Genomic DNA, 13,711 nt, shown 5'->3' with positions numbered 1-13,711 from the left:
TTTTTTTTGAAAAATTAGTTTTATTCTATCTCATTTTGAAATTTTAAAATAAATTAAACTATTCAAAATTTTAATATATTACTGAAAGCATTTTACTTTTAAAAAACTTAGTGTTGTTAAATAATAATAATAATTTGTTTTTAAAAAAATTAAGATTAGGTATGTGAAATATACAAACTTCATGAGCCAATTAATAATCGGTCCGTCTTGTATGAAACTGTTTCACCATGAGACGAGCTCATATGTTAGCTTATTTCTTTAATTAATTACTTTAAGATCGTAAGTAATCGTTTTAAGGTTATGAGTTATCACTCTAAGACTACAAAAAGTTATTATTTTAAAATTATAAGTATTTGTTTTAATGTTATAACTTATAAGTAATCGCTTTAAGACAGAAAATGTATATTGAGTCAACCCAATAAAAGATTAATAATTTGTTTTAAAAAATAAGATTAGGTTTGTGAAATACAAACTTCATAAGCTCATATACAAATTTCATGAGCCAATACTCAACTAATCCGTACCCTCCTCTACCCTACTAGGCCATAATACCCTAACTTTCCCTCCCCTACCTAGCCTTATAATCCCCCTACCCTACCTTCCCCTACTGGGCCATATTAGCCCCTATCGTACTCTACTCTACCTTATTAGGCCATATTAGCTCCCTACCCTATTCTACCCTACTGACCCGCTATCCTACTCTACCCTATTAGGCTCTATTAGCCCACAAGCTACTCTACCCTTTTAAGTCGTATTGACCTCTTACCCTACCCTACCCTACCCTATCCTACCTTACCCTCCTAAGCCCTATTGGCCTAGTATCCTACCTTATACTATTAGACCTTATTGAGCCGTACACTACCTTATAAGGCCCTATTGACCTCTACCTACCCTATAATTTAAAAGACCTCTATCCTACAATCCTTAAGACCTCTACCCTACAACCTTAAGATCTTGGCCAACAAATCTTAATGGTCTATGCCCAAATGCCCCAATCTACAAGAGTGAGTAGTAGCTAACAAAGGACTATATTTATAACATAATAGTAGGATTTTCCTTCTTTCACCAAGCGATGTGAGATACATATAAAAATAGAATTATGTCTCCATCTTCTCTTCACGTTTGTATATTGTTCTTACTTTTTGTTATAACTATAAATGTACTTTAATTAGCAGACTTATGTTAATAAGATGAAAACTATTTGACCTATCCACATTTCGCTACATTAAAAATTAATGACTATCAACACCAAATTCCTACATAAATCAGTTATACAATAAAAAATTCTTATATTTTAGATGACACCAATAATGCACTCAAATCTCGATAGCCTTCTCGCTTTCACTTGGATAGATAATCTTCTAGCATTTTCAAATACTCGATCCACTACTATTACAAGAGGTGCCTCTCAATACAAGTACAACTTACCTCCCTACATGTAAATGCATATTCACACAAATAATTCAAAGGAATAGACTATATCATATATTATTCACATATGACATAGTAAATATGATCACTATTATTCTTGAAGAATCATAGGATAATTTGTTGCATTTAATTTAATATATTTTTTTAAATGATATAAACCAGGAAATTCATTATTTTTTATTTATTATCGATGTGTTGATGAATGTGTTTGTACTTTCTAATGTTTAGAAACATTTGATGATTTCTTGTTGCAGTTTTTGTTTAATTCGCTTAGTTATTATCGTTCTTTACAATTGATGTTCCTTGAATTCAATTGAATAACATATGTTATTGTACAAAATTAATTGCATACACAGCTGATGATGTGGGACAAGTCTCATACCTTGTAATAGACCATAATAATCGACCCCCATAAGGCCAACGTCCTCGTTGGATCACAATTGGCTCTCCAGGCCACCCACTACGAATCCGACTCTTAATATCTTGATGAATCTATTTGTACTTTTTGATGTTTGGATGACACTTATTTGATGATTTTTTTGTTGGAATATGTGTTCACTTTACTTATTTTGTCGTTCTTTGTAATTTTGACTTTTTAAAATCAATTTTGAATTATTAAGTGTTTTATTATATACTTCACTATCTATATTTTTTGCATTTGAAAGGGTCGGATGAATTGTTCCTCTTTTCTTTGGTATGGCAAGAAGTTCAAATAGGAAAGACAATGAATTGTTTATCGATGGGGGTACGGGAAAACATTTGATTAGTGTTTGGACTTTCCAATGGGCTAGGCTAATAAATACAATCACATTTAAATAATAAATAGAATAGATTGTATTACTTGAAATTATAAAATAAGGGTCAGAATATAGTTACTCTCATGAAAAATTGTATTTCAGTGAAATCGGTTTAAAATAAAAGATTCATAAATTAATAACTTGTATTCGTTGGGCTATTTAACTTATATATAGGGCGTGTTTCACAGTGAATTGTTTCATTCAAGAATATTTGTTTGAAAGAGCTACTCTTGTGAGAAATCATATAACACCCTTAAATTTCGGGTGACTAACTAACTTATATCAAAAATATATATTAAAAAATCTACTGAAAATTCGGCAAAGCTCCGTTCGAAATATTGATTGCCTAAAATATTAATTTATATCAAATATAAACTTGTTTCAATTTTTTTAAAAAAGAAATTTTTGAAAAAATATTTTATTTTATTTTTAAAAAAAATTAGTGTTGTTAATAAATTGTTTAACTCTATCTCATTTTGAAATTTTAAAATAATTTTATTCCAAAATTTTAATATTTTTAATAATTTACTTCTAAAAAATTAGTGTTGTTAAATAATTTGTATACTTAAATAATCAAAATTAGATCTGTGACATATACAAACTTTATGAGCCCTCTCACAACTTCTACCTAGGGATGGCAACGGGTCGTATCTAGACCGGTTCGAATATGGACCGGGTCCAAATGAACCCGAATTCAAATCCTTTTTCATAGGCCAGACTCAGATCCAAATCCCAATCTGAATTCGCGGATCTAAATTTTCAGGACCTAGATTCGAATTCATGGATCTTATGGATCCTGTATCAAATTCGGGTCCAACTTATTTTGGCATTTTTGAATATGAATTTTTGTTTTATCTTTACAATGCGGGAAATATCAATTCGTTTGTTTTGAAAACCTTTACAACGATGGGGCCTTGTTTTAAGACTATAAGTCCAGCTAAAGTTAACATGTGTATATTTTTTTTTAACAAAAAATAGTAGCAAATTGACAACTTTCTTATAATTTTTTAATTTTTGAAAATAATTGGTTAAGGAAGCAGATGCAAGTTCAAAGGAAGAAGATAAGGGGACTTGTCTCTGTATTCCATTCATCAAAGTTTATTTGGATAGTATTAGGTTGCAGGGGCAGTGGGCTTTGGGTGTAAATATATAGACTACATCTTATTAATAATTTAAAGGGTTTTTTAAAATAAAATGGGTCCTAAGCATCCACAAGTTTAAGTCCAAGTATTTATAAACGGATCTAAATCCCACACAAATCTAAAATTTTAGGACCCAAACCCGTGAAAAGCATATTCGAATCCATGGAACTACGTCACATATAGGATCCATTGCCATCCCTTCTTTTACCTTTTTAACCCCCTACTCCCCCTGTTAAACTGTAACAAGCCCCTTTCCTACTCTCTCCTACTAGGCCTTATTAGCCTCTTACACTACCCTACCTAATCTTTAGGCTTCTATCTTACTAGGCCCCTATTAGCACCTTATTCTACCCTACTTGGCCATATTAGGCCTCTACCCTACTATGCCCTATTGACCCTACTATCCTACTAAGCCCTATTAGCCCCCTATTCTACCCTAACAAGCCATATTGGGCCTCTACACTACTAAGCCTTATTAGCCTCTATCCTATCTTAATAGGCCATATTAGGCCTCTACCCAACAAATACTCATGCCCAAATGGCTCAACCTACAAAGGTAGAGTAATAGCCAACTAGAGCAATTACACATGAATCAAACAAAGGACTAAATTTATAACATAATAGTGGGAATTGTCTTCTTTAATCTAGCGATGTGGAATACATGTTTTTCCCTCTTTTTTTTACATTTGTGTATTGTTCTTCTAGCATTTTCAAATACTCGATCATAATCACTATTATTCTTGCTTATTGAAGCGCAAACAGCTATTTCATCTGTCCCTTTAAATTTGCATCATACAACTTAAAAAGCTTTTAGATCAATCAAATCAAATAATTAAAATTTATATCTTAAGAATTGAAAATACTATTATTATGACTTATAAACTCAATAACAAGAGCTTAGTTTTATAATGCTCGTAAGTCGTAAGTTAAGACTACATTTTTCTATGAATGTGGGACAAATGTAATTACTATAATGTCATTGAGATTCTTTTTGTTCATTTCGGAACTTAGCAAATTTAATCCATTGGTAACCTCTCTGTTATAAAGGATAGCGAAAGAAAGGGAAGGGATCAGGTAGACACCATTATTGTATGCATACAATGTTCAATAGAGGGATTAGTAGCCCCCAATGTATTACTATTTGGAATCATCCCTATTTTCTCGTCTTATTTTTCACTTTTAATCTATTTTAATCTATTCTATTCAGTTTTTTCATTTTTATTTTTAGACAATGGTCTACTACTTTTTTTAATCTAATTTACACATTTTAACTTTTTTTTAATTTCATGTACACAATTTACCTTTTCTTCATCTATTACCAATATTCACCTTTTTTTAAAAGAATATTTTATTTCTCTTTGTTACCGATTCCAAGGGACAATAGTATTCATTACCGATTCACTGGAAAAAAAAAAAGATAATGTCAACAGTTTTTCTAAGGAAAAATGAAAGCGCTACTGGCAATGTCAGCTAATCTATTTGTATAAAAAGTCGGTGTTTCAACAAAAATAAGTAAAACCGTTGAAAAAATCAAAATCATTGATAATGTCGATTTTACAAGTTCTTACTGATAAGTTAACTATTTATGCTACAAATAGAATTATTGACATTATCAACGGTTCTTACTTTGAGAAACTGTAGGCTTTGTCGGCTTTTCCATTTGTTTTAGTGGACGAAAAATTAGTTTCTCTAGTAAATTAAAATCGCTTATAATGTTTGCGTTTCCATGTGTGTATTATGTTATTATGTTACTCTTACGTCTTTTGTCTTGTGTGTAACTTGAGCAAGACACTTTATTAAACATGCAAGACTTCAAGATCAAGCAATCACCAAATCAACTTCAAATCATAAAGAGGCACTAATGTAAAGATCACATTCAAACAACTACAATTCAGTGACCTAAAAGAGTAAAACTTTAAATTATATAGATTCAAATGAAATATTACAATAAGTTAACTACGAAACCCCGTTCAAGGCCATGTCGAGGTTTTGATGTACAATGGCTTCAAAAGTCGACTTGTCTGTACACAAACATTTGAAAAATTGTGACAGAAAAAACTACGCCTAGTAACAAGTATGTCGGATCACCAATCCATCTCTCTATCTCTCAAATATGGAATTTATCGAGTTGGCTCGACCCCAATATACGAAACGGAAATAGAGTTCTACAGATGACACTATGCTACGAATGTATGGCAGCTCAGTGTGGGGCTTGGATAGGCGGCTCGTTGAGCGGTTGTGCGACATCATCAGCCTGATTAACTGCATTCCTACGTTGCCATTCACGAAGGTAAAGGACCGTCAGTAAGCAAACGAAAAGAGTCAGTATTGTGGCATTTCCTTCCTCCATGAGAATGTTTTCAACCCATGCTTCAATCTTCGGATACACATCTGGTAGAGAATCAATTGTGCGCACCTGCGTTTGATTGCATAGTCGTTGCAAAGGATATCAAGATACAAATAAATACATCGTTATAAAGTTTTCATTGCAACATATATCAAGATACAAATAAATGAATAGTTAACATAAATAATTTGATCTTCTGCAATGAAGACCCGTAAATTCAGAAATCAAATTGCACACAAGATCATGTTGAGTCAACTATTAAAGGACACCATCATGAGCTAGTCGCTACCCAATCAACCCTAAAAAACATGGTATCCAATAGAGGTGTTCAATCGGCTCATCGAGTCAATTTTGGGTCAAATGTGTCGAGTCGGTTCAAAATTAAGTCTTGTGTCCACATTGATTTATACATTATCATAAATTCATTTCGAAGTCGGGTTCGGTTCCAAGGTCGGGTAAATATTGAGTCATCGGGTCTGTTTTGAACGCCTCTAGTATCCAGTTAGAAAATCTTAATTCCACCATTCTATTTCGTTGCGATGTTCACCCAAAAAAGTTAAATAGTAGAAACGATACAAATAAAAGAACATTGGACATATATTAATACCCACACATATGTGTATTAAGTTTAGGTTTGTATGTGAACTTCTGTACATATATACATGTGTACACAAAATTAATACAAGCAGGAATTTATACAAAGATAAGCATATGCCCATGTTCAACAGAATGGTCATAAGTTCTAATTGTTTCAAAAGGTACAAATCTCACATTCGAACACAATGTGGTTAAGAGTCGAAGAAAATATATTAAGGTCACAATCTACGTCAAATAAGAGGCAAAGCTCAATGCAAAGATTGTACAAATTATAAGATTCCAGATGATAAATTTTGATATAAAGAATGAACGATTTTCGGTGTTGGCATAAAAACGGGGTGCAGCAGAGAAGTTCAACAAAGCTTGACAAAGTGTAATCTGAAACAGGGAAAAGGATAAATAAAATTCATCCCAAGCAGGCTTAGTAGGTTAAACTTGATCATTATCTTTAACTCCTAAACTGGTGGAGAATGGAGATCAAACAGGCTTAGTAAACTGTCTTAACCCTTTTGCCTGGCTAAAGATGCCTATAATTATATCACAATCCTTAATGCATAGGTTTTGCAACATTTTGTCACCACAATGCTACAAAAGTCCACCATCCAGGTGGGAAGGGGGGCAGCGGGGCGTAGTGGCTTACTGCTAGGATGTATGCAAACTTAAGCTTGTAATGAACAGTCAGTTTTACACACTGCAAAATTATCAAGCTTAGTTATATTTTGCGTTCAGAATATACACGTCTTATATAAGTTTAAATTAATCAGCTTAAAGACCAGCCCTATCAGTCATTGATTAGACACAATTTTCACAAGTTTTATTTGTTTACTTTCGTTGATCTAGTTTGCTTGGACATGAGGTAGGTTCAGCTTTTCTTAAAACTTGGAGTGCTCATCATGCCAGGCTTAGTAGTTTTGGTCATAGTAGTTTTGGTCATACAAATTATAAGACCTAAGTATGTGATATATTATACAGATTTGCAATGAAAGAATTCCGTTTATTATGTAATAAAAATTTTCATGTTTCATGACGATTCACTAATTTAACAACAATGCTAAGGCCTTAATCCCAACATATGAGGTCGGTTACATGAACAAAAACAAAACAAAGTGAGATAGTCGATAACAAAAACCACACTTTATAGGCCCCCATCTGATACTAATCCAGAACTAAATCAAAATCAATGATCATCCACATATATTTTTAACTCCCCCACTCAGTTTATTTATATCATCATCATCATCCTATCCAATATATCCCGCTCTTAGAAAACTAAGGTCAGGGTCTGGGGAGGGAAAGACGGCGGCAACTCATACCCATAAGGAAAGCACGGCCAAAGGAGTCCCCCGGCTCGAGGAAGATAACGGGACGTGATTACATGTGAAAGATAACATAGAGGCCTATAAAAGGTAGAACCACTACAAAAGGAAAACAAAGAACTAATAGAAAAGAAACGATACAAGCAAGAGGTTAAGGACACTAAAAGGTAGACTGAGAGGACATCAGTAATCACGTCCCAAAAGGTAGACTGAGAGGACATTTTATTTATATATATTGACATATTTTCCAACAAATACCAATTCTTCATAACATTCATGTCACATCAGTAATCACGTCCCAAAAGGTAGACTGAGATATATATATTGACATATTTTCCAACAAATACCAATTCTTAATATCATTCATGTCACAAATTTCACTTTTTCACTAAATTGTTTTAAGGTTGTTGATCAATTACTACTTTACAGTACAAGGTTTCAAGACTGAAATATTAGATTACTAAGGGTTTAATTCATGGTTATTTCTTTCCTGGTTCAAATCGTATCAAGTGCTCAAAGTAAAAGACCTCTCTCAAAGAAGAGGAAGAGTGTTCTCCAGCTTTTAAAACCAACATAAGTGTGATATGACAATTCATTATTGCAGAACTGAGTTCAGTTGACCATGATGAAAGTGGAAGGAAGCAATAAGAAATGAGTTATGACAATGACATGTACCAAGATGAGTGGAGACAGGAAGAAGTTAATGATCGCCTAATGGCCGAAAGGTAATGAGAGGAAAATGGGTCATCAAATCAAATTCTCCGGTTGGTTATGTTGACAAATACTAGACTAGACTAATCACCAAAAGCTACACTACTCTCAACAAGCCAAAATCAAATAACGAAATACCTTTGCGCTAAAACAGCCACGAGACAGGATAGGCTCTCAATGCACTATCAGCTGAAGAAATGGGTAAAACACAAAAGCTTGAATGTCTGTTAGGGATCTAGATGAGGAGATCTGAGCAAAGCGACCTGTCTGATGGCCGACTAAAAGAAATGAAAACAGTATTGACTAAAAAAGCTTCATATGTTGTACAAATGGCCAAGCAGGAATGCAAGACACATCATCCTATGCTTGTACTTTATTGAACAAGGATTCAAGATATGCACATATGAGGATTCCTCTATCGCCCTATTTTGCTACATTGTAAGTGAGGGTGGTGGCTAAATTTTGGCTGGTTGCTAGTGGGTGAGTAAGACAAATAAAAAACAAGTAGATGAAATAAATGTGTGAGATGAGATGAAGAAAGAGATTGAATATGTGGATGAGATTAGCAGAGAGAATGTTGATCAATGCATACACGCAGTTTGGTATAGATCAAAATTTCGAACGTGTATATTTTTAAATTTCTAAATGTAGCTCAAATTTTCACTCCTATAAGGACCGAAGTTCGAGACTAGCCAATGATAAAAATTGGTGCAAGATCGGAAGGCCATGGCAGAAAGAGAAGTTGAAAAAACGGGGAGGTGGTGGGAGGGTTGATGCTGAATAGTTAATTTCAAAGGGAAATTCATTTAGTGTTCATCTTTCAATGAACACCCTTTTTAAGAAACTGCACCACTATACTTTCCTACGCAATAAAGGCTCCATTTGAGGGCAGATGAAGAGAAAATTGGTATTGAGCTATTTTAAGAGGCAGGACTTACACATACTTCTATTTGAGTATAAGACTAAAGAAAGATATAAGATCCTTCTATCAGAGATGCTGAAAAAGTAGAATTACTACACGAGAACACAAAAATTAAGCACTCGAGTCATCAACCTGTTTAAAATTTCTCTGTCTATCCCAAAACTTAGTGACCAATATTGGTGATGAGTGACCGACAATCATAAGTCCCATTCTCACAGCCCAGCAAACTGGATCAATTCTAACAAAATAGACTGGCAGATTGTATTGCATTAAACCAATTACAAATGGAACTCACCAAAAAACTGTTGGCATAATTTTTCCGAAACCATAAGCTTGTAAGTGCCATGGTGACAGGTAACTTTGCTGCAGAATCAATTTCCAATGCTTGATCATAGTAGCGTTTAGCAAGATGAAGATCAAAAGGAAGACCCTGACCATGCTCGTGCATGTACCCAAGATTAAAAATTGCTTGCGCATTAGCCTGAGATTTAGCATGCATATACGCCTCAGCAGCACGCTCATAATCCCTGTCCGTTCCCTGGGTAGAAAATAAAGATACAAATAATCAACCATGACGTGTTTTGAGTCAGAGAAGACCATAAATCAAATTAAAAGATAAAAATTAACTTCTCAAGAGTAAAGATCAAGAAGTTGACTCATCGATACATACCCTACCATAATAATATGCATCTCCTATCAACAAGGCTGCATGTTCATTACCCTGCTCAGAAGCTTGCCACCATAAAGAATGTGCACGCTGGTGTCTTTCAGTATCTGTACATAATCCAGATGCTCCAATACACATGCTACGTTCCCCAAACTTATCAAGAATCCACGCAGCATTACTTTCTGCTACCTCATAACCCAGCTCTGCCATTCTGGAGTACAGGAGCAATGCTTTACCTACATCACCCTTCAAGTAGGCCTCTAGTGCCCACCTAGATAAGGAATTCCATGGTCCTCGTTCTGCAACTAATTTGTACAATGCAGTGGCCTAGAACAAAATCAATTCATGATAAAGAAAATATGTTTTGCATTTCTTTAGTGAATCGTGTATACCCAAAATCATGCGAAATTATAGAACACAAAAGAAAATCATTTAGAACGCATCCTAACATTCAGGGCAAAGCATAGTAACAACAACAACAACATTCCATTACCCCAACGCCACTAAATGGTTCCCACCTAAGGTGAGGTTTGGAGGTCTACGCAGTCTTACCTTTGTTAGTGTTAACACTAACAAAGAGATTGTTTTTGATTCACCATTGATAGCAAACATCATGTGCAGCTTCACATAAATAAGAAGTGCGCATGATGTAATGAATCATTTTACCATCCGTAGCTAGAAAATCCCAACAACTTGAAAAATACGCGTTCAAAGGGAATATCAAAGCAACACAAACCAAATTTAGGGCTTTCATGTCATGTCTCATAGGCAAAATTCATCAGCAGCATTGAGTTTATCCAATAATAATGACCAAACAAAGACCAAACCATCTGGTACCTTTTTCAAACAAAGTTTAGAAATAGAAGGACGTGTGGAAGCAAATTTGATAAGAATGTTTTGCATTTGGTACTTCAAGCAGCCACGTGAATGTGATTTGCAACTTCATAATGCTTAAGCGAGCCACTTGATAATACTAAACTAAGCCTCGTAAATCATAACAGTTTGCACATCAAACAATACAGCTAGCGAGGAGATAATCAATGCAATAGTGGAGACACCAATCCACAGAAGCAAGTTATCTAGGCATTTCATGGTTCATCCCTTGAGCTATTACATCTCCTCTTACTAATCAGTTTGATAAAAAAAACTAATAACATTGTCTAAACTTAAACCAAGCTCATATTAAAAGAGTGGGGACAAGCGACGAGGATGCTAAATTACAAGAGATGATATACCAAACCAATAAACAATGTAAGCAATATCGACATACCGTTTCAAGACTCTTCTTCAGACCCACACCAGTATGAAACATTTTCGCTAACTGATAGAAAGCCTTTGGTTGACCTTGATTCGAAGCCAATATAAAAAATTTGCAAGCACGTTTCACATCCTTCTTTACCCCCATACCTTTAAGATACAAGACTCCAAGATTATAATAGCCACCAGGATCCTCATTCTCAGCCGCTTTTTCAAAATACTCTTTTGCCTGTAAAAGGAAGAGTGGCAGTATAAGAACAAGCTTAAAATGCCATAACAGAAAACATACGAAATGAAGCAAAAAAGACTTCACAACATAACAATGCCAAAGCCTTAATCCCAAAAGATTAGGATTATTCTGATGTCATTTTGATTATCTAACATCCCAAAAGAAATGCTTACCTTGGTATAATTCTTCATATCGACCCCATAACCTTTGACATACAAATATCCAATTCCATTATAAGCTGAGTAAAGTTGGTGTTTAGCAGCAAGAGCAAGCCATTCAAGAGCCTTAGTATAATTCCTCTCCACCCCAATTCCTCTAACATAAATCTCCCCAAGAAGTTCCATTGATTTGGGCTCTCCTTTCTCAACTGCTTTCAAGAACCAAGACAATGCCTTGGAAGGATCACGGCGCAATCCTCTAAGTCCAAAATAATAGAATATCCCAATTTTATACATTGCTACAGCATTACCCTTTCGTGCTTGGTATTCCAGAATCTGAAAATCCTCATCATCTTCCCCCTTAGACTTCCTCAATGCTTCCTTGTTTTCCTCAGCTCCAACATGAATTCTTACTGGCTCCATTACAGGGGAATCCTTAGAAATCATAAAACTATTCACTGCCACTTGTGCTAATTCACCATATAATTTTACTGCTTGTTCATACATCTGCATATATATAAACAATTCTCTTTGATCAATCAAGTGTTGGTTTGAGAATCAACGATAACATCACTGCATTTCTTTTAACCTCGATATCTTTAATCGTACGTAATTAAATTCAACACACTGAATTGCAAATATTGGAAACTTACATCTTGAATAACAACTAACTGAATGACAAATATGGGAAACTACAAAATACACAAAATTTGATATTATAAATATATGCCTATCAACCAAAACAACTAACTTCAACAAATTGAATGACAAATATGGGAAACTTACATCTAGAATAACAAAAATTGAATTACAAAAACCAAATCAACAATAACTTCAATTCAGTATTTGCAATTATTAAGCAATTGTAGCAACTAAAAAAACCCTAAAATTGAAAACAAGAAGTAGAAACTTACATCTTGGCGAGCATAAAAATGAGCGAGAGCCATCTTAGATTGCAAATTACCCCCATTAGCAGCAAAATAATGATACATAAACGCCTTAGCTTTATTAATCTCTCTACCAATCCCCATATCATACAAAAAACCAAGTACAGACCGAGCATGAGGATCACCACCTTTAGCAGCAACCTCAATCTCTGATGAAGCTTCCGCCATTAATGTAACCTCACCTGAACTCGCAGCTGATACCATTTTCGAAACACCCATATAATACAAAGACGAAGAATCCCCAAAACGATGCTCTAGTTCTTCCTTCTCAAGAACGGGTCGCCATGACCCGGGATCAAGCTCCTCCTCGGAGCTAGAATCGGTATCACCAAAATCATCCCAATCGGGTTCGGAATTTGGATCATCGAAAGGATTATTGACGGTGTCTTTGAGATCATCTTGAGTGAGAACAAGGACAAAGGGACGAGAAAGGGAATGGAAAGGAAGGAGACAGAAAATGGTGATGATGAGAGAGGTTCCGGCGATCCGGCCGGTGGAGATCCGCCGCATTTCGTGTCGGGTCGGGTCGGAAAACCGTTTCGATGTGGTTTTGATTATCAAAATTCAAGAGTTAGTTTGGTTAACGTTTACTAATTTGTTCTCGTCGTGTCTTAACCAATCAATTTTCGCCACAATAGCATTGCAATAAATACAAGTGGTTTCTTAGGCCTAGCCTATTAAACCCTAATGTCCTAGACGGTCTTATTATGAGATCGTCAATTTGGGCCGGTCCAAATTGTGTGTATAATAATATTTTAATTTTTTTAGCATTTATCAATTTTGACCTTATTCTTAATTCATATTTACATTATCCTTAATGCTTACTTACTGTATTCTTAATGCCTACTTTCAATATCTTAAATGTCTACTTACATTATTCTTAATACCTACTTACAATATTTTAAAAAATATGTAATGAGCTGGGCCAAATTAAAATGGTCTCTCACATGAATTCGTGATATATTAATAAAGTAACAATTAGCAATTGCTGCAAAATCAAATAAACAATGGAGTATATCGACCGATTAAGCTTGTTAAATTTTTGTCTAATTCGAAATAGATATAAATTCCAATCGAAAATTAGTGAAGTAAAACTCGAAAAGTTTGAACCATGACCCGAAATTCACCTCGCCCCAAAAAGTGACTCGAATTGGACAAAATCCTAATATAATCGTTTTTATTATTTTTTT

At 34.5% G+C, this 13,711-nt stretch overlaps 1 protein-coding gene across 1 annotated transcript; it reads right to left on the bottom strand.

Moving 5' to 3' along the window:
- Positions 1-5,188: 5,188 nt before the first annotated feature.
- On the bottom strand, positions 5,189-13,146 carry LOC130824655 (ERAD-associated E3 ubiquitin-protein ligase component HRD3A-like). The gene is made up of 6 exons (XM_057689742.1): positions 12,489-13,146; positions 11,590-12,081; positions 11,201-11,416; positions 9,934-10,257; positions 9,559-9,801; positions 5,189-5,786 (listed from the first exon to the last, which is right to left on the bottom strand). Exons 1-6 carry the CDS (start codon positions 13,029-13,031, stop codon positions 5,571-5,573), a joined length of 2,034 nt encoding a protein of 677 aa, XP_057545725.1. The 5' UTR covers positions 13,032-13,146; the 3' UTR covers positions 5,189-5,570.
- Between the last annotated feature and the right edge of the window lie 565 nt (positions 13,147-13,711).

Source organism: Amaranthus tricolor, chromosome 9 (assembly GCF_026212465.1).
Source record: "Amaranthus tricolor cultivar Red isolate AtriRed21 chromosome 9, ASM2621246v1, whole genome shotgun sequence".
NCBI classification, from domain to species: Eukaryota; Viridiplantae; Streptophyta; class Magnoliopsida; order Caryophyllales; family Amaranthaceae; genus Amaranthus; species Amaranthus tricolor.
This window is presented reverse-complemented; position numbering and strand designations above follow the sequence as displayed.

What these genes read in the sequence shown, in the direction of transcription:
- LOC130824655 (XM_057689742.1), bottom strand. Translation starts at nt 13,031, where the DNA reads ATGCGGCGGATCTCCACCGGCCGGATCGCCGGAACCTCTCTCATCATC. An exon ending in ATATGAAGAATTATACCAAG is followed by an intron (nt 11,417 to 11,589) that starts GTAAGCATTTCT and finishes TTCCTTTTACAG; the next exon opens with GCAAAAGAGTATTTTGAAAA. An exon ending in ATTATGCCAACAGTTTTTTG is followed by an intron (nt 5,787 to 9,558) that starts GTGAGTTCCATT and finishes AATCAAACGCAG; the next exon opens with GTGCGCACAATTGATTCTCT.